The sequence below is a fragment of the Argentina silus genome (assembly GCF_951799395.1).
Source record: "Argentina silus genome assembly, chromosome: 8".
Classification (NCBI taxonomy): domain Eukaryota; kingdom Metazoa; phylum Chordata; class Actinopteri; order Argentiniformes; family Argentinidae; genus Argentina; species Argentina silus.
Window position 1 is genome coordinate 9,246,709 of NC_139662.1, and position 21,309 is coordinate 9,268,017.

Below are 21,309 nucleotides of genomic sequence, written 5' to 3' on the forward strand. Positions count from 1 at the left end.
TGCAGGTACCCCAACCTGTGACTAATTATTCAGTAGAAGAAAGCCTGCAGAGTAACACATTCTCTATGAATTTGAATGTATTCATATTGGGCATGGTATATGAACAGTATACCATTATACTAAACCATTAAACAGTATTAAATGGTGAGTTTGGTTTACTGTGTGTAAGAAGAGAGGGACGAAGAGGACATAGATTATTCCATGAGCCCAAAGACAGGTGGACGTCACTCCCTTCCACATTAGACCAGCGACACCTGTCCCCCTCCTTTCAATTATTCAAGTTATCAACTTTTCAGTAATCCTCCACAATGCCTTAGATGGTTCTGTGAAAAATGTACATGCTAAATATTTGAATCTCATAACATGTTGTGACCTATTTAAACCCTGATAAAGTATAATCAACACATTGATACAGTAAACCACAGCGACCTCTGAACTGTGGGAGGGGGGGCTACAGAGTTCATAGAGTTAGAGGTAGGAGGGGTCTATACTATTACTGCTTGTGAGTACTTATAAAGCCAGGAATCACAATGGTGTAGTTGGGAATTTGTCCGTCTGTACCTGCAGTTGAGAAAAGGGATATTTCATGAAAAGGAAGCACACTCAACATGAGGACAACTGTAACTCTGGCAGTGGTGGTGCTACTGGTTGTGATTTCATCTGCTGTGGCAAGTAAGTACAGTTTCTACAACCTTATATCTGAGATAATTTCAGTAAATAATATAGACAATTCACAAATATGTTAGAACATGAATTATGTTTTCATTTTTTAACAAGAGGGAAGCTTTTTGAAGGAGAGTTACAGAGGTCTTTAGTTCCTAAACTCAGGTCCTAAAGTGCACAAATGTATGTTCATGTTTCCAATGGCCTCTGCATATTTGTAGTTCTTAACAGATCATCTTTTTAGATTGTTTTAAAAACCTTCAGTAACATGTTGAAGAACTTTCATGGTTCTTGCATTTCTGGTAATGATTTGAATTGAGTCACACTGCTCTTGGGCTTGAGTCTATCAGTGTCTACTCATAACAGGTGCCCCACAGACCATGGACGTTACTGTAACACCTGAAGCTATGTAGGCCGTGAAGGAGCATTATGGGCCCTTTGAATGATGATCAGTATGGATTTATATTACAGAATGTAACTTCTTTACTTCTGAGTGGAATGGACACATAAGTTCAACATGAAAACATTTGGAAGATATTCAGCTGAGACATGAACTTGTGTTTTGACTGATTTGCCATTGAATATATTTTAAAATAACATGACTGAAGCTTGTTAGCGTCCTTGATTTGAAAGTAATACATGCAGTCATATGGCCTGTAGGAAAATTTGACACAGTAATCCACACTGTCTTTAACATTGTTAAGGAGCAAATGACTGGAGGGCCTCATTTTTCAACAGTCAGCATAGTTTGCATTAATCTAGAGTTAAGTAACGCAGTCAGTGCCTATCAGTTCTTGATGTCAGGTTGGTTTTAGTGCCACATATGGGTGTGATCAGTCCTTGTTATGATGATCAAATGCCTGATTATCACCCTATGATGTGATAGTTTTTGCAGGGGAAACATTTAATAATTCTCCCCCTTTGTCCATAATCCAGAGAGGCTCCCGCCTTAGTGAAGTTACACACACACACATTCATCTGACAGTCACATGGAGAGGATTGAATGGTATTGCAAAACTTAATGAAAAGGCACCCACAGGCACCTATACTAGAACACCACCTTGTGGTTGCAGCTGAAAGTGACACCAACCGCTGCCCCAGGTCAAATGGATATTCTCAATGTGTGGTGTGATGAATAGAACCCCATAGATACAATGATTCAATTTCTGGACAAGAAGCTACTGGGGATGGGATCGCTGATAATGCATATATAGATGGGATTAGTTATCTTTGTGGATGTTTTTATTACCATATTTTATTCTGATATTCTAGAGCCCAAAAATCGCTTCACACGGTACCCATCATGGAATACTAGAATGTATCCAGTGTGGAAAGATGGAGACCCTCGTTACAGAGATGCTTGGAAAGGTATGCATTATAGTTTTGCTCTATTTAACCATTAGTGGTTGAATAACATCCTTTCAGACTTCTGTTTTTGTTGTTGTAATGACTGGAGGACTCAAATGCACTCGGAGACAAAAACTTTAATCCAATAGAATAGTCTTTACTATCAAAAAGAGTTCGATACACAGGTAGACAGTCAATGGGTAGGCAGATAATCCAGGAAGAGGGTAGGCACAGGGTTTGGTACACAGGTAGGCAGCTCAAAAAGTCAGGCAGATAATCCGAAAAGGGGTAGGCAAAAAGCAAAGTCAGAAACACTATCAGAGATCAAATAACCAGGAATGCTGAACACTAGGAGAGAAATCGCTGGAATGCTTGACACAAGGTACAAAGACGAACTGGCACAGAGACAGGGGAACACACAGACTAAATACACAGGGAAGGATGATGAGGAACAGGTGAAGCCAATCAGGGTGAGGTAGACAATCACACAGGTGGGAAACACACAAGGGCAGGTGGTGAAGTGTCTGAAACGAGAGACAAGGTGAGGAACACAAAAATAAACAGGAAACAATAAATGAAAGACAAAGACAAACATAAACTAAGGAACAGGGCGGGATGTTACAGTTGTGGGTGAGATATTTAGCTGCCTCCTCTGCCAGAACCCAGATAAATTCTGTTAATCCAAAGCGGGTTAGTTTTAACAACAAGATTAGAATTAATTAATCAAATTAATTATTACAAGAAGATTAGTTTTATTTGTCCTCTAAGAATAGCTGAATAAGGTCATTTGAAGGTAAGGATTTAGTTTGTCTGCTACACTTTAACTCATTTAGTGCAAACGGTGAATAAAGTCACCCAGTTTGTCAACATTCTACAGTGCCAAGGGTGACTTCACCAAAAATGCATACATTATTATGCTTAATTTTGTAGCCAATGAAAGTATTGTTGCTAAGTATAAAACATAAAACACTCGGCACTCTAGGTGATGAGTGTTCTGGAATTCTTTGGCAATTAGTGAGTTAAAAATCACAAATGGCTGAAAAAGATTAGTATAAATAGATCAGTATACCAGTTTCATTTAAGGTCAAAAACACTGACCACTGCTCCATATAGGATACAAGAATACTGGGAACATATATTTGATGTTCCTATCCCATGGCATCAGGTTTATGAATCAGTATATAAAACAACAACTGACTCATCATTACGCTTTTTTCAATTTAAAATACTGTATACAATTATTGCAAAGGCTGGCAAAAACAATATTAATCTAAAAAATAACCTTAAAAAAAGCACTATTTGGTGATTTAGTATCTGACAGACAATCATTAATCAACATAATCATACTCATAGCAAAAATATTCAGTTTTAGCTTAAAATCTTTGTAGGCTAGCAAGTTTCAGGAACTATGTGAGACAAAGAATCCCAACAACTATAATTTTCTTTTTAGGGGAGGGATGGGGCGGGAGAAAAAAGTGACTAGAATGATGCAAGCAATGCTATCAAGTAGAACTAAAAAAAAGAATAGCTGAATACATTTTCATATCCAGTATAATTCTATCCTGCCAAACAGGTGGAAAGGTGAAGTTCATTGTGGGCAATGATGCACCAACCCTGACTAAAGCCAAGGTAACCTTCACCATCGACCTGGAGTTCCCCCACAACCAGAAGGTACTGCCCAGTGGAGAGGTTGTATGGGACCAGGACTGTACTATTAATGGTGAGCCATTCTCCAAGAAGGGGGGATTTACCATTGGAAGCTACATGCATTCTATCGTTGTAATTTCCCATGTATTTCAGTCATGTGTTTGACTGCCATATGGGATGGATAAAGTACGGTGCCATGTTCTGTTGGCAAGAGACATTATGGGATTAAATCCACCATATCTTATAGTCTGACTGAAAATGAAGCAGTAACAAACACTTACTCTGGTGTCCTCTAGGAACAAGTTATAAGGGGTCTGAGCCTGTGTACCCTGCACAACACTCAGACTCGAACAGTGTCTTCCCTGACGGCACACCCTTCAAGAAGGGTGACAAGAAGCCTAGCTATGTGTTCGTATGGAAAACTTGGGGTGAGTATAGCTGCCTTTTCACTGTTCCAGGTTAATAACACCTGTATGTTAGGTACTGACTAGGGCCTTGTTTTTTTTTTCCTGGACATGTCACCTAACCTGTTAAAACTCTACCTGGAGTTTTATCTTTTACTAAGGGCACTTATCTTGCATGCCAGCCAGACTCAAAGCGGCTGTGGTGAAGGACACCCAATCTATAACCCATGCATGTAAACCCATATAACCCATGATATGTCCCTTTTCGTAACTTAATTTACCTCTCCTTGCCTCACAGATCAGTACTGGCAGGTGGTGTCTGATGGCCCTTCCTCCTCCCTCACTATTGGGACAGACAACATCCCCCTGGGCTCCTACATCGTGGACATCGTCATCTATCACTACCGCAGCAAGGACAAGTTCATCCCTCTGGGCTACGCCTCCACACAGTTTTCCATCACTGGTTAGCATCATTTTAGAGTCAGATAAATGAATGAATTAGACACATTTTGGACATTTTAAAATACATAAAAGGTGCTCCACTACATGTAATCAATGATTATGAGATGAGAAAATGACATCGTTAACAGCTCAATCATAAACAGGGTATTTTGTTTTTATTTTTGTTGTTTGTCTTTAGATCAAATCCCCTTCGCCGTCTCACTGACACAAGTGAACGACATTGACGAGGCGGACATGCGCTTCGTCCAGAACCGAGCCATCGCCTTCAGTATCAGCCTCCATGACCCCAGCGAGTACCTGAGTGATGCCGACATCACCTTCAACTGGGACTTTGGTGACAACAGCGGAGCCTTCATATCCAGAGAACTGATCGTCACTCACACCTACATCACGGCTGGCGACTTCAAGCCCCGGGTGGTGGTGCAGGCAGTTATCCCCGACGGTGGATGTGCAACCCCAGCTAACGCCCCCACCCCCAACTCTGTCACCTATCAGCCCCCTGGCCCACCTGTTAACCTGAGCACAGGTAAACCTCCTCAATCTCTGTGGAAATAGCACAGCATGTTGCACATAATGTATGTGTGTACTTGTGTGTGTGTGTGTGCGCGCGTGTGTGTGTGTGTAAGTACAATATGTATGCGTCTCAGAATTGAAAAAGAAAAATGACAAGTTATTCAATTTCCATGACCGTTTCTCTCTTCAGTCCGTGGTCCTGCTGCATCTGAGACTCCATTGATCGTGTCCACTCAGGGCACTGCCATAAACCTGGGTCTCTCAGCCCAGGCTGCTGTATACACCCCAGAGCAGCCGATGGACACAGAGGAAGACCTAATTGAGGAGGAAGCCTCCTCTGGCTCAGCCACTCAAACTGCCCAAAACACACCGTCACCAATGAACTCTGGCACCCCCAAGGCTACAGTAACCTCTGTCATGCCTGAAGCCATGACTGAGAACGTGGAGACAGATCCTGAGGCCCCTGCAAGTATGTAGAAAAAACAACTGTTTGAACATTTGTTAAGCTAATGGGTCTTCTAGATTCCTTTGAATTGTGGTCTTGCTCATTTTAAAGCAAATTGTATTGCTTGTTTGTACAAAATGTGCTACATCAATAAAGTTGCACATAATTTGATGCAGCAGAGACAGCCACACAGGGTCCTCAAGCTCCCGTGGTGGTAGTGGTTGCCAAGCGTGAGGCAGGTGACGAAGCATCAGATCACGACTGTGTGATCTATCGCTATGGGTCCTTCTGTACTGGCATTGAAATTGTTGGTGAGTCCAGCTCCTAAATGCACCTCTCCATCTTGTGGTCTCTAAATATCTCATTTGCACTGAGGGTAATTGACTGCTTTTCACATCTGTGTCTTCAGAGGGCATCGAAAAGGTGGAGATAGTACATGTGGACAATGCTGTGATGAGGACATCTGAGGTTGATCAAAATGTGGTGGATCTCACTGTGACCTGCCAAGGAAGGTGAGTATTCTATCTCCTCTCATGGTTTCATCAAACATAACCACCATCCACACAATATGATAACAAATAGCCATTATATATCCCCACTTGTTGTCGTGTTTCTGACGCTGTTTGTCTCTTCCCCAGCCTTCCTACAGAGGTGTGCAGTGTGGTGTTGGATGCAGAGTGCATGATGCCCATCCATACAGTGTGTAACGCCATAGCGCCCTCTTCAGAGTGCCAACTGGTGCAGCGTCACTTCTTCTATGACTCTGGCGTCTTCTGCATCAACGTGTCGATGACCAATGATGTCAGTCTGGCTGTCACCAGCACCAGGCTCAGTGTAACAGTGGGTATGTACATTAACACCTGTCTTTATTCATCTCTGTATGCTTGTTCTCTCTTTCAACCTTTCAGTTAGTTATTACTTCATGACAGTATTCTTTGGGAATATAATAATATAATAATATAAATTATAAACAATCTTATATCAAGTTGTTTGACATGAATGGTTTTGTTTTCAATAATTTTTGGTCATCAGTAATTACAAAGAGTGTGTGTGTGTGTGTGTGTGTGTGTGTGTGTGTGTGTGTGTGTGTGTGTGTGTGTGTGTGTGTTTTATAGCAGGTTCCAGTCTATCCTCAGGGGGCACTGTTGCCATGGTAATGGGGGTCCTGATTGCTGCTTTGGCAGTAGGAACAGTGGCTTACACTTACAGGTGAGGTACACCACTCTAAAGACAGTATACCTATGAAGCATTGTACCCTTGATGACACTTTACACATGCCTGTGAAAGAGCCAAGTGATCTTAACCTGAGAATGATCAGTTGAACAGAATTTTTAGTTGTTTCCTCCCACAGACGTTTCAAAAAGTACCGTCCCCTGAAAGAAGACTCTGTGGCTGCCGGCCCCCAGCAGGACAGCCAGGGTTGGTTCTCTGCTCCTGGACGGTTCTGGAACCTTCTGAGTCGACGGGCCACTGTGGACAACTGCCCACTGCTCCAGGATAGGCTGGTGTGAATGGACAACAACTCATTCCACTGCCAAATACACACACAACCAAGAAACAATGTATTTGCACATTTAGTCACCTGAAATGTTTTTTTATAAATGTTTTATACTTTTATTTTTTAGCTTCAATGTCATGTGTGTAATTTGGCTTCTGTCTAAATACAAGACACCTTCAAATTATGTTTGCTTTAGACCAGTTATAACATCCTACAGTGCATCCTCCAATGTTTTTACTGAACGCATGACCCGTAATAAAGTGCAAATTTATTTTGTGAAGTTGCAAAAAATTTTCCATTAAAATCAGTTTTAAGCAAAGCCAGACCAAATACAGTCTCAAGAGACATCACACATACCATATGAAAATAATATAGTATATATAATATAATAAAGTGATTTTTCCTCAACCAGGTCAACCAGAGGCCTATATTAATTTATGATATAGTCCTCTGCTATCAAGAATACAGTGGAAACATATAAAACTGTTTTAATTTGGCAGCGACAGCAGGAATATTTCTCTTTCTATGGTAGAGGAACCTTGAGACATCAACAGGAGTGAAGACACATGGAAAACATCAAGTCCAATTTTGATCAACGTTTATTAGGTATCAATCATTATTAGATCATGCAACACTACTTGACAAAGGCTTGTATGCCACATTTTATTTTAATACTCCTCTCCTTCCTCCTCTCCCTCACCCTCGATGGAGTCAACCCCCACCTCTTCATAATCCTTCTCCAGGGCTGCCATGTCCTCTCTGGCCTCAGAGAACTCTCCCTCCTCCATGCCCTCACCCACATACCAGTGCACAAAGGCACGCTTGGCATACATGAGGTCAAACTTGTGGTCAAGCCGAGCCCAGGCCTCTGCAACAGCAGTGGTGTTGCTCAGCATGCACACAGCCCTCTGGACTTTGGCCAGGTCTCCACCAGGGACTACAGTGGGGGGCTGGTAGTTGATGCCAACCTTGAAACCAGTTGGGCACCAGTCTACAAACTGGATAGAACGCTTGGTCTTGATGGTGGCAATGGCAGCATTGACATCTTTGGGCACCACATCGCCACGGTATAGCAGGCAGCATGCCATGTATTTTCCGTGGCGTGGGTCACATTTCACCATCTGATTGGCCGGCTCGAAGCAAGCATTGGTGATTTCAGACACTGAGAGCTGCTCATGGTAAGCCTTCTCAGCAGAGATAACTGGGGCATAGGTAGCAAGAGGGAAATGGATACGGGGATAGGGCACCAAGTTGGTCTGGAACTCTGTCAGATCAACATTGAGGGCGCCATCGAATCGAAGGGAGGCAGTGATTGAGGAAACAATCTGGCTAATTAACCTGTTGAGGTTGGTGTAGGAAGGACGCTCAATGTCGAGGTTCCTACGGCAGATGTCATAGATAGCCTCATTATCCACCATGAATGCACAGTCAGAGTGCTCTAGGGTGGTGTGGGTGGTCAGGATGGAGTTGTAAGGCTCCACCACAGCTGTGGACACCTGGGGAGCTGGGTAGATGGAGAACTCCAGCTTGGACTTCTTGCCATAGTCAACAGACAGGCGCTCCATCAGCAAGGAGGTGAAACCAGAACCGGTACCACCTCCAAAGCTGTGGAAGACCAGGAAGCCTTGAAGACCAGTGCACTGGTCCGCCTGGGAAAGAGACACACATATAGTAGGTCAATAAAATGAGGAGTTAACCAAATTCTGATCATTTATTGGATTATTTAATTCATTAATTCATTATTTTATTCAGTCATGTGTGAATGACAGGGGTACCCACCAGTTTGCGGATCCTGTCCAGCACCAGGTCAATGATCTCTTTGCCAATGGTGTAGTGCCCACGGGCGTAGTTGTTGGCAGCATCCTCTTTGCCAGTGATCAGCTGCTCAGGGTGGAAGAGCTGGCGGTAGGTCCCAGTACGCACCTCATCTTAGGAGAGAAAATAAGCATCTCAATAAGGGGCACAATACCAATCAGAGACCATGCCATTAAGGCAGATGAGAAACATAGAGCTCACCAATGACTGTGGGCTCCAGGTCCACAAACACAGCCCTGGGCACATGCTTTCCAGCCCCAGTCTCACTGAAGAAGGTGTTGAAGGAGTCGTCTCCTCCTCCAATGGCCTTGTCACTGGGCATCTGCCCGTCTGGCTGGATCGCATGTTCCAGGCAGTAGAGCTCCCAGCAGGCATTGCCAATCTGGACACCAGCCTGACCCACGTGGACGGAGATGCACTCACGCTGGAAAATAAAGACAACATATTTCACAATTTCTTGGGACTGTAAAACAGAAACCAACAGTCTAAGAATGAATCAATATGAATCATAGCCCATACATCAATACAATACACATACAATAAATTGTTCTCTCTGTATTCACTTAAATGCATATACATGTATAAACAGTAGGAATTGGAAAGAGGATCTTCAGGTAATACCAATTGCCTGTGTTTAGAATTAAATAACATTAGATAATAGTAACTGAAATAAATTCCAGACTAGACTATAATCATCGAGACATTCGAGCCCTCTGTCTGAATGGGATGGCACTGCACAGGGAGGAAGCACAAGCAAGTGCCGCATTCTGACTCTGCATCAAATCAAATGAAATAAAACTTTATTTATACATTTCGTACACAGATGCGATACACTGCGGTTTACAGAAAAATAATTTGGACACTTTTGAGTCTAACAGAAATCACCCAAAAATGACTACCAGGAACAAGACAGGGAACATAAGACAGGAACAATAGAGTAAATAGCAATTAACTGACGGGAAACGGCATTTAATCATTTTTACATTTATGACCCCAACAAAGCTCACTCGGATGTCATATTACATCCTGGGGGAATTGAAGGCAGGTCTCATGTAGAGAAGAATGGGTTTCTTTGCTGGGTTGAATAAGACATAAGGAACAGAGAGAGCCGTTGTTTTCCCTCTGTCCCCACCCAGTCAGCCCCTCCCTACTGCTGTAACAGAAGGCAAGGCAAGGGTGAATAATAGGCTCCATCTTATTCATCTAAGAGGATTGTAAACCCATTAGTTAGATAAATAATAAAATAGTTAGTTACTTTCCCTATGAAAATAGTCAACAAATTGATTAGTGCCAGTATCACCATTAAGGCATGCAATATTAATGCATAGTTTTATCCTCATACACAATACAACGCCATTGCAGATAGACATAACATTAACAATGAATGTAACGGGATATGGCACACGGATTCAATATTCATATGCCATTTCGAATTCCTAAGAAATGTGAAATTAAGGTAATGTCGACGGTCCAGACTCTATCCTTTATCGAATGAATTACTCGAGAAAAAATATTAATCTTTTGAGTCACAATCAGCCATCACGATGTCTAGTGATATTGAATCAGCTATCAAAAGATGAAATAAAAAATGGAAATCCGTCTCAATAGAGAACATAACCGTAATTGTTTCAGGCCGCTGAAAAAACTACATGACTTACCATGTTTTTTTGATGAGGATCGAACAATAAGGGTCAACAAAGAAATACGGAGAGAGATCCTTTTATTTATGTCTGTATAAATGGGTGTACTACCCGACGGTGTCAATGCAACCAATGGATGTAACTAATGCTAAGAAGGAGGGCGGCGCTTCGACATATATAGGCTACATGCCAGCCAGAGGATGGTTGGCTTGCAAATGATCATTTCTAAAAGGAGAATGCATTCATGTTTTTGGTTAGTTATTACAATGATTATTATTATTATTAAAATATTAGGAATGGGTTATTGATAAAAAAACAAATCTCAAGCCTAATCAAATGTCTCCCCATGTTCCATGTCCCATGTTCCCTCTACCCCCTAAGATTAAAGGGATTGTTCACACAAATTATATATATTATTTATATATATTATTATATATTTCCCATATGGATACTTCGGGAATGACTAACCAAAGATTAGAATATAGGGACAGCAGTTGTATAATGGGAACATTATTGCGTGCAAAACAATGGGAGTGGCAGGACGCCTCATTAGCGTGCTCCAAATACCATGCCCATATCACCCTGCTCAAAGATGGGAGGCATTCCATATCACGTATAAATGAAAGGCATTGATGTGTTCACACAGTCACTATGTGGAGCAGTCTCTCATTAACAATGTAGAATTACAGAATCCAAGATGCTGTCTCATTGCTGTCTGCTGTCAGCCATGTCATCCATGTTGCTCAAGCCTGCTATCCTCCATGCTAGCTCTCCACCCTCTTTGTCCTAGATTCTCTGCAATGATGTAATCCTTCTGGGCAGGTCACGTGACTTACCACTGGTCCTTGCTGTTGCTGAACGTGTTTGCCCACATGTGTGAGAGTGCATTTTAAGGAACCAATTTATCTCACATGCATGGGATAAAATAATTCCCCGGTTTCTCTAACATGGCCTTCAAAGGCCATGTTAAACAGCCTCCAGATAAAACTATTGCCTACGTCGGTGCATCCTCATACTCAGCATGTTCTTGAAGATTCGAACATTGAAGGCTTTTCAAGCCTGCCTTTAGTCAGGCAGCATCATGAACACAAAAAATATGTCTAGCATTTGGGTTTGCAATACAGTCAAATTAAACTGTTGCCTTGATGCCAATGCATCTGCTACATTAAGCATCATTTTAAAATCAGAAATGAAGGATGATAGTAGATATGGCAACAATGCAACAATGTGCAGTTGTACAATATACTGTACAATACAGTATCTACAGGAGGCTATATCAGTAGTGAGGGCAGACTAATGGGACTGTGATGTTGTTTAGAAGGGGCAGCAGCAGTGGGTCCATGCCTTGCATTCCAGAGAGAGGTCCGCAGTAGCAGCTGTGAGACAAGGCGTGCATCCCAGTTCTCCTGAAGTATGCCCTTGTGCACTAATGCGCATTAATTTAAAAGCATAGGATTGGTCTAAGCATGGGCTCTTACAGCAATCCATATCCATTTAAATCCACATGGGGGAGTGCATAAATGCATACTTCAGTAATAAAAATGGGTTGCAGCTGCAGCCCCAGATAAGAGTGAGTTGGAGGAGTCTGAGATGGATGTGGTCCTCTATGGCATGGTCCCTCTCCATCCATTCTGGAGAATAAGACACTCACCACACAGCTAACAAGCAGTCACTGAGTGATCATATCTGTAGACAAACTACACATGAATACAAATTGTTATGACCACTGCATTCAGTGAGTGGATTTTGAAAGGAGACTAAAAATGCAACACTTTGTTTTGCATTAAATTATTGACTATATAAAGCATGCCAAGTTGTAGTTAGAACTTGTTATAGTTATACTTGATAATTATAAATGAGAAGACTGTGAATTAGCTCTTAGTTATTATGAGTAAATGGTTATTATGAGGAATGTTTTAGGCCTACATCAAGTTTATATGACAAATCATGTCGTGGTTTTGTCATGTCCCTCTCAATAGTCTCTGCAACAGATTCCAGATTCCATCATTTTAGACCCCAGGACAACATTGAAGAGCACATGTAGATTTTCACATTCCAATACACTTTTGTCAACAAAGCCATCTACTATTCTTATCCAAACAAGAGCGTATTATTAGAAAAGATATCAACAAGTATCTAATGCCTCACAGAGGCAGTTTGGAGGGCTAACTGACTGACCATTTTTTACATGAGTCAAAGGTCAAGATTCAACCTTTAGCTGTAACACGGTATTATTCATTCACTACCAAGTAGACAAAACCAGGTTTGTTAACTTTGAAATTCATCAAGACAAGATAAGACAGAGCTAAACTGGGCAGCAGTGGAACCTCACCACCCCCAGTGGGGGCAGCTGCCTGCTCCTACCCATTAGTGACTGCCATTCATGCTTGGTCATGTGACTAACAGATAAAGGCGGTTTATGTGGATACTAGGCTGTATCCGGGCAACTCAGTTATTCATCACCTAGCAACGGTCAGAGCCTGTGAGGAGGAGGGGTTGGGTGTCTGTTGCTCCCTGTCTAGTACTGTATCTCCTTCATCTCTGACTGAGCCATTTGCAGTATGCAATTCTATTATAGTTCAAATACAAATTCAAGTACAAATTCAAGTTACGCCTTAATTTCCCCTCGGGGATCAATAAAGTACATATCTATCTATCTATCTATCTATCTATCTATCTATCTATCTATCTATCTATCTATCTATCTATCTATCTATCTATCTATCTATCTATCTATCGTATACGTACGAACGTATCACATTGAAAATTCTCATCATAAACAGAATGAAACTATTTCATGACATAAATCCAACACGAAAACTTTGATCTTATGCATTGTATCTTGGTCTTGAAGTCATACACATCTGACACACTGTATTGTCTGCTTTAAAGGTGTATCTTATATTTGGATGTTTCAAACAGCTTGAATGTCGGTATTTGGTGGGAAGGTGTGATCAGGTACAGTGGAATGTCAGATCTTCACGCCTGTGTAGATCAAAGGATGGTTGATAAAAGAATCGAAGGTATTGTGTCATATGCATAATAGGTGTATATTAGGCGCATAGAATATGAGTCAGCATTATGCTGATAGGATTCAACTCTGAAAAGGGCTGTTCTCTGTCTGAACCAGTGCTGAACCAGTGCAGTGCGGATATTCTTTATAAATAATTAAGCGATTGCGTTCCCTCTATTCCATAATTGACATCATGCATGAACGATAAAATGAACGATGAAAAAGGCATACAAAATATTGATATGTATTCTTGGAACACATCTTGACATCTCAAAACGCACAAAATTACGGACAATGGGCAGAAAATGCTTGTAACATAATAACCGGTGACAAGAAAGCCGGGTGGGGTTTTGAGGGCGGTGCTTGTCTTTTTGACGATGCTCTTGTGTGTCCAATAGAAAACAGTAGACGTTTCTTAACTGGGCAGATTGACCAAGACTTACCCAATGGCAGCGAGGGAGACCCCGTCGCCAGGGCAGCAGTTGTATATAAAGCAGTTTCTGTTCATGCAGAGCAATTATTCTTACATCGACCTCCTTGCTGTCGAATTGTAAGACACCCTTCCAAGGAGACCTGTCAAGTGCTGCGGAAAAAAAACATCGAAAATGGTAAGATTACCACAGATTATTTATAACATTAAAAATAGCAATATACCATTTTCCATTGGCCTTTATGTATGATGTCTATTTCACAGTGTGGAGTTTAGAGACTGTAGGCTATAGTTACAATTAGAATGTTTATAAAATAATGTAATAAATAAAAAATAGGCCAATATGCGATTAATATAAGAGTACCTTTTTGTGGATTTAAAAGGATTACCCAAACAAAGAAAGTCGAACATAGACAATAGACATTTTGGACATTCAGCACAGACATTCTAAAGATAGATCAAGCGTTTGTGTCTGTGATGGAACCAATGAGCAAAAAGCAAGCTTAAAGCGCACCCGCGCGTGTTAGGAGTATGGCCTAAGGAACAATAGACAAAACGCGATGTGAACGCAATGATAAGTAACCATTCCAACGGGTTCCACGCATTGTACCGTAGCCTTTTATATTCTGAATGAATTAGCCTCGTCTTCAATATGTCCATCCCTGCCTCTCCCCTCCCAGTGACTGCACCAGGATAAAACAATTAATGGACCTGGAGGATGCGCAGCAGCCTGTCCTTATTTCATTATATGGCCCACGCCCAAATAAAAGCAATCCCTCAATCAATTCGTCAGTATGACTCCATTAAAGATGTATTTCGTTAATGGATAGGCCTACTTTATTTTACCTTAAAACTCCAAAAGCTATATTTTTTTATAGCTCTATTGTATGCCATTGTTACTATCATATGATGTAACTTACACTGACACAGTACATTGTAATTGTAACCATGGCATTCAAGGGGCTGCAGATACATTGTTTTCTTTTTCTAGCAAACCAACAATAAAATATGTTAGCTCTCTTTTCCTTCTGAGAACAGAATAGTGATGAATACATGAAATAGTAAATTCTATCTAGGTCAATAGGGCAAATGATATTTTTTCATTATTTGTTGGATTTTTCAGAAAATAAATATGCACATTCGATTTTTAGTCCCAACACTAATTCCATATTTTTTCACCCCAGCGTGAGTGCATCTCCATCCATGTAGGCCAGGCTGGTGTCCAGATTGGCAATGCCTGCTGGGAGCTCTACTGTCTGGAACATGGGATCCAGCCTGACGGACAGATGCCCAGTGACAAGACCATTGGAGGAGGAGACGACTCCTTCAACACCTTCTTCAGTGAGACTGGGGCTGGAAAGCATGTGCCCAGGGCTGTGTTTGTGGACCTGGAGCCCACAGTCATTGGTGAGCTCTATGTTTCTCATTGCATTATTTCTCATAATTCGAGGCATGTTTAAGATATGGTCTCCACTGATTGGTCTTGAGCCCCTTATTGAGATGCTTATTTTCTCTCCTAAGATGAGGTGCGCACTGGGATCTACCGCCAGCTCTTCCACCCTGAGCAGCTGATCACTGGCAAAGAGGATGCTGCCAACAACTACGCCCGTGGGCACTACACCATTGGCAAAGAGATCATTGACCTGGTGCTGGACAGGGTCCGCAAACTGGTGGGTACCTCTGAATGGATGAATAAGGTATTTTATGAAATAAATCAGAATGTGGATATTTTGAATCCTACTTTTATTGACATGTGTCCGTCTCTCTTCCCAGGCGGACCAGTGCACTGGTCTTCAAGGCTTCCTGGTCTTCCACAGCTTTGGAGGTGGTACCGGTTCTGGTTTCACCTCCCTGCTGATGGAGCGCCTGTCTGTTGACTATGGCAAGAAGTCCAAGTTGGAGTTCTCCATCTACCCAGCTCCCCAGGTGTCCACAGCTGTGGTGGAGCCTTACAACGCCATCCTGACCACCCACACCACCCTAGAGCACTCTGACTGTGCCTTCATGGTGGATAATGAGGCTATCTATGACATCTGCCGTAGGAACCTTGACATTGAGCGTCCTTCCTACACCAACCTCAACAGGTTAATTAGCCAGATTGTTTCCTCAATCACTGCCTCCCTTCGATTCGATGGCGCCCTCAATGTTGATCTGACAGAGTTCCAGACCAACTTGGTGCCCTATCCCCGTATCCATTTCCCTCTTGCTACCTATGCCCCAGTTATCTCTGCTGAGAAGGCTTACCATGAGCAGCTCTCAGTGGCTGAAATCACCAATGCCTGCTTCGAGCCGGCCAATCAGATGGTGAAATGTGACCCACGCCACGGCAAATACATGGCATGCTGCCTGCTATACCGTGGCGATGTGGTGCCCAAAGATGTCAACTCTGCCATTGCCACCATCAAGACCAAACGCACCATCCAGTTTGTAGACTGGTGCCCAACTGGTTTCAAGGTTGGCATCAACTACCAGCCCCCCACTGTAGTCCCTGGTGGAGACCTGGCCAAAGTCCAGAGGGCTGTGTGCATGCTGAGCAACACCACTGCTATTGCAGAGGCCTGGGCTCGGCTTGACCACAAGTTTGACCTCATGTATGCCAAACGTGCCTTTGTGCACTGGTATGTGGGTGAGGGCATGGAGGAGGGAGAGTTCTCTGAGGCCAGAGAGGACATGGCAGCCCTGGAGAAGGATTATGAAGAGGTGGGGGTTGACTCCATCGAGGGTGAGGGAGAGGAGGAGGGAGAGGAGTATTAAAAGGGAAAACTAGGTACTACATTAACAGGAAAAATAAATGGATTTGAAATATGATTCCAAAAACATTCCAACAAGCAAAATGCAAGTGTGTCAAGTGACCTTTGTATTGCATAAATAAAGTTCCTATCTAACAAATGTGCATTCATTTGTGTTATGTTTTTTTAAAGAATTTATTCTGACAGCATGTAGTCTTTATGAATTGTGTAGAATGGTAGATTAAGCATAACATAGAACTGAGGGTTTTAGTTGGGTTGGGGTGACACAAAGGCTAGAAATGCAGCAATATTGTTCTATAGGGTATAGGGTCTTATGAATCCCTTTTAGGAGAGTCTAAAATACCAATCATGAAGTGAAACAAATAAAAAGAAACACCTTTACATAGGCCACCCAAGATCATAGGCCAGAGGCATTGCCTCACTAGATTTGAGCACAGGTCGTAGTATGCCCTCATACAGAGAGGCCACTTTATGCTGCACATGAACCTCAACATCAACAGGGGATCATGGACTGCAGAGATTATCCCAACACTGCCACCAATAGAGCGGTTGGAGGGGCAGTGGTAGGATAAACACTGCGTTTTAACATGCTTTGTTGTAGTTGTTCCCCTGTTCATATTGGGGTTTGTGCATGTGATTCAGGCTTCCAAAGGATGGATAAATGGTGTTGCTTCTCTGAATGTGATTGCACAGTCTCTGCCAAAAGGTCTGGAGCTTTATTGCACAGATAGTAGTTCACCCCTTAATCACAGGATTACAAAGTAAAAAAAACAACACACAAAACACACCCTGCTCCAGCATTTTTCTCAATCACGATACTACATATGTTTAGATGCTCTATTTTCAAAATCACTTACTTGGTACTTGCATCATTTATAAACTATGATCTGTTTTACCTGATCGTTTCTGATAGAGATACACAGCTTCAAAGTGGCCCAACAATCAAGTGAAATTAATCTATTGTAAGAAAAAGGACAATAATTAATAAAATCTTAGTTGAAGTATAGTTACGCACAGTCGTTGTTATGCACACAAAAAATATGAATACTGTGCGCGATAAATCGTCGTACCCCCTAAACAAGATTTGTGGCGTCATCGGATTATCTTCAGACTTCGCACACCTCAGCTACAGACACTTCGTGTGGAATTTCTTCTGACTATTCCGACTTTGTTTTATTGCGCCTCTGCCCTTGACAAGGAGCGATCATGGTGAGCGCTATATTTTTGTGATGTGAACAATTTCAGTCAAAGATATGTTGTGTTTTTTATGTGACAGTGCTTTACCATCCTCGGTATAATATTTCACCTAACCAAGGAATACGACCGAAATCCGACCCATATATCTAAAATACAGTGTTGTAATTCATATACGGAATTCAAAGCTAAATATTGTGGAGTTGGTGCGTATAAAATAATTACATTTTGCAATGGAATGGAGCGCATGTACTGTATTTCTCCACTGCTCCAAAATCCTTTGCCCAACGCACTTTAAATCAGATTAGACGCTTAGTTGGTCCGGTCAAGCTGCTCTGAGCTGCCATTTCGCTGACAAATGTATTCAGTCCATTTAGTTTCTCAGATAGGCCATTAGGGACAACAGTATATTTGTCAAAAATCATTTTGTGTACATCTGTTGTTTTCCCAATTGCTGTAGGAGATAGAAAACGTGCTATAGCAGATAGTCGGGACAGATTATAAATTATGGATTAGGCTATACATTAAACATTATTTCGTTGCAACATCAAAATAATTCGAACACACATGGTAAACTAATTTCGTTGAGAAAATCAACATGTGGTGTGATATTGCTTTTAAAAAGACAGTAGCCTAAAACGTGTGACCCAGATAATCCCATCCATATGTGATCAGAGTCAAAAGAATGGTAGCAGAGCATGTCATGAACAAACCTCAAAACAATGAGGGCTGAGTAATACTGTGTTGATGCATGAAATACTGTATAACAACCCAATTTCCCCATCCCCATTGGTGATAATAACATTTTCTACAACTACTAATATACTTTAACATATGAGGTAAACAAAATATTGTTTCCCTCTTCACCCCAGCGTGAGTGCATCTCCATTCATGTAGGCCAGGCTGGTGTCCAGATTGGCAATGCCTGCTGGGAGCTCTACTGCCTGGAACATGGGATCCAACCGGACGGACAGATGCCAAGTGACAAGGCCATTGGAGGAGGAGATGACTCCTTCAACACCTTCTTCAGTGAGACTGGGGCTGGAAAGCATGTCCCCAGGGCTGTGTTTGTGGACCTGGAGCCCACAGTCATTGGTGAGCTCTATGTTTCTCATTGCATTGAAGTAAAGTGGTGCATTTTCCATATGACTGGGTCAATTGTGAACACACTAAGAAAAAAGGTTACAAAAGGGTTCTTTGGCTGTCCCTGTAGGAGAACTATTTTGAGTTCCATGTTGAGCCCTTTTGGGTTCTAAGTAGAACTCTTTCCACAGGGTTCTACATGGAACCCAAAATTGTTCTACGGTACATGGAACCCAAAAGGGTTCTTCAAAGGGTTCTCCGAGAAGGACAGCCTCAAGGTAAAACTTAAAAAGAACTTGAATGAAATAATAATACTAGGAATTACATTTTCAATGAGCTTTCCCTGGGATAAGCTGCTAATTTCTTTCCTCAGATGAGGTGCGCACTGGGACCTACCGCCAGCTCTTCCACCCTGAGCAGCTGATCACTGGCAAAGAGGATGCTGCCAACAACTACGCCCGTGGGCACTACACCATTGGCAAAGAGATCATTGACCTGGTGCTGGACAGGGTCCGCAAACTGGTGGGTACCCCTGAATTGAAAAAAATAGTCTATCAAATCAGAAAGTGGATATTTTGTATTCTCCTTTTATTGACATGTGCCCCTCTCTCTCCTCAGTCTGACCAGTGCACTGGTCTTCAAGGCTTCCTGGTCTTCCACAGTTTTGGAGGTGGTACCGGTTCTGGTTTCACGTCCCTGCTGATGGAGCGTCTGTCTGTTGACTATGGCAAGAAGTCCAAGCTGGAGTTCTCCATCTACCCAGCTCCCCAGGTGTCCACAGCTGTGGTGGAGCCGTACAACTCCATCCTGACCACCCACACCACCCTAGAGCACTCTGACTGTGCCTTCATGGTGGATAATGAGGCTATCTATGACATCTGCCGTAGGAACCTCGACATTGAGCGTCCTTCCTACACCAACCTCAACAGGTTAATTAGCCAGATTGTTTCCTCAATCACTGCCTCCCTTCGATTCGATGGCGCCCTCAATGTTGATCTGACAGAGTTCCAGACCAACTTGGTGCCCTATCCCCGTATCCATTTCCCTCTTGCTACCTATGCCCCAGTTATCTCTGCTGAGAAGGCTTACCATGAGCAGCTCTCAGTGGCTGAAATCACCAATGCTTGCTTCGAGCCGGCCAATCAGATGGTGAAATGTGACCCTCGCCACGGCAAATACATGGCATGCTGTCTGCTATACCGTGGTGATGTGGTGCCCAAAGATGTCAATGCTGCCATTGCCACCATCAAGACCAAACGTTCTATTCAGTTTGTAGACTGGTGCCCAACTGGTTTCAAGGTTGGCATCAACTACCAGCCCCCCACTGTAGTCCCTGGTGGAGACCTGGCCAAAGTCCAGAGGGCTGTGTGCATGCTGAGCAACACCACTGCTATTGCAGAGGCCTGGGCTCGGCTTGACCACAAGTTTGACCTCATGTATGCCAAACGTGCCTTTGTGCACTGGTATGTGGGTGAGGGCATGGAGGAGGGAGAGTTCTCTGAGGCCAGAGAGGACATGGCAGCCCTGGAGAAGGATTATGAAGAGGTGGGGGTTGACTCCGTCGACGGTGAGGGAGAGGAGGGAGAAGAGTACTGAGTGTTTATGCAAGGATGTCACTGCCTCCTACACCTGATATATCTTATTATAGCACAAGATACACAATCACAATGCACTTCTTTTTTATAGCCTAATATTCTCTTGTTACTTACATTTCTGCTTGGGTAATATTTGTCTCTTGTTGTGCATTAACACTCACAGAAAGGAAGTGTGTGTACTATTGGAGATGCACTATTAAAATGTCAAATCATGCTTTAAAACAGATTCCCATGTTTTCAGTTTTTTTGGTTACTTCTATCTAAAAAACACTTTATATTACGGTTTCCTTTGGGAGTTTGTGATTTATAAGTAGACACTTAGATAATTAATAGTATTTTGAAGTAAGTTAATACTAGAGCAGTATGAACTGCATATACATCGGATAATGCACCGATACAGCACCAAAGTGCGTCACATTCCAAAATTATAGAAAATCAATGTAATTGTTTTTTTTCCCAGAGCAATATAGACATGTATTTTTTTATGAATGAATTAAGTTTTTAATGGCTTTTGCCCTTAAGTGAATGCTTACCGAAGTGGCTGCATTTAGCAAAGTAACGTTAGCTCTTTGGACTGCAGTCAATTAGCACAGTTGCTAACTAAAATGATGTTGACTGAACAAGAGGCATAAGGAACTACACAGTAAGATATGACCAATAATTGATTTAACCAGTTAACATGGCTAGCTTGTATCCATGAATTACAGAGTCAGACGTTCTAGCTAACTTTTGTCACAAGCAGCTTGGGTGCATAGCGCCAATCAACCGTATTACCACGGACTCTAATGACGCAGGTTTCTTTACTCTTGT

The 21,309-nt window shown here is 42.3% G+C and overlaps 4 protein-coding genes across 7 annotated transcripts; 3 read left to right on the forward strand and 1 right to left on the reverse strand.

The window, feature by feature from the left end:
- Positions 1-608: 608 nt before the first annotated feature.
- On the forward strand, positions 609-6,992 carry pmelb (premelanosome protein b; the record flags this gene model as incomplete). Its single annotated transcript, XM_083676011.1, has 12 exons — positions 609-672; positions 1,936-2,031; positions 3,584-3,730; positions 3,954-4,085; positions 4,360-4,524; positions 4,702-5,049; positions 5,227-5,505; positions 5,658-5,792; positions 5,891-5,993; positions 6,120-6,325; positions 6,600-6,690; positions 6,833-6,992. 12 exons carry the CDS (start codon positions 609-611, stop codon positions 6,990-6,992), a joined length of 1,926 nt encoding a protein of 641 aa, XP_083532137.1.
- A 606-nt stretch (positions 6,993-7,598) lies between these two features.
- LOC310808212 (tubulin alpha chain) lies at positions 7,599-9,942 on the reverse strand. 3 transcript variants are annotated; one of them, XM_083674989.1, is made up of 4 exons: positions 9,802-9,942; positions 8,996-9,218; positions 8,759-8,907; positions 7,599-8,628 (listed from the first exon to the last, which is right to left on the reverse strand). In XM_083674989.1, exons 2-4 carry the CDS (start codon positions 9,114-9,116, stop codon positions 7,648-7,650), a joined length of 1,251 nt encoding a protein of 416 aa, XP_083531115.1. In that variant the 5' UTR covers positions 9,117-9,218; positions 9,802-9,942; the 3' UTR covers positions 7,599-7,647. The 3 variants fall into 3 exon arrangements, with proteins under 3 accessions (XP_083531115.1, XP_083531113.1, XP_083531114.1); XM_083674987.1 differs by having other exon boundaries at positions 9,778-9,942; XM_083674988.1 differs by having other exon boundaries at positions 8,996-9,942.
- A 4,034-nt stretch (positions 9,943-13,976) lies between these two features.
- Positions 13,977-16,715, forward strand: LOC310808169 (tubulin alpha-1B chain). Its single transcript, XM_083674904.1, has 4 exons — positions 13,977-14,055; positions 15,062-15,284; positions 15,399-15,547; positions 15,651-16,715. Exons 1-4 carry the CDS (start codon positions 14,053-14,055, stop codon positions 16,629-16,631), a joined length of 1,356 nt encoding a protein of 451 aa, XP_083531030.1. The 5' UTR covers positions 13,977-14,052; the 3' UTR covers positions 16,632-16,715.
- A 2,065-nt stretch (positions 16,716-18,780) lies between these two features.
- Positions 18,781-20,500, forward strand: LOC310808622 (tubulin alpha-1B chain-like; the record flags this gene model as incomplete). 2 transcript variants are annotated; one of them, XM_083675625.1, is made up of 3 exons in its annotated part: positions 18,781-18,916; positions 19,278-19,426; positions 19,523-20,500. In XM_083675625.1, exons 1-3 carry the CDS (start codon positions 18,796-18,798, stop codon positions 20,498-20,500), a joined length of 1,248 nt encoding a protein of 415 aa, XP_083531751.1. In that variant the 5' UTR covers positions 18,781-18,795. The 2 variants fall into 2 exon arrangements, with proteins under 2 accessions (XP_083531751.1, XP_083531750.1); XM_083675624.1 differs by having other exon boundaries at positions 19,278-20,500.
- Between the last annotated feature and the right edge of the window lie 809 nt (positions 20,501-21,309).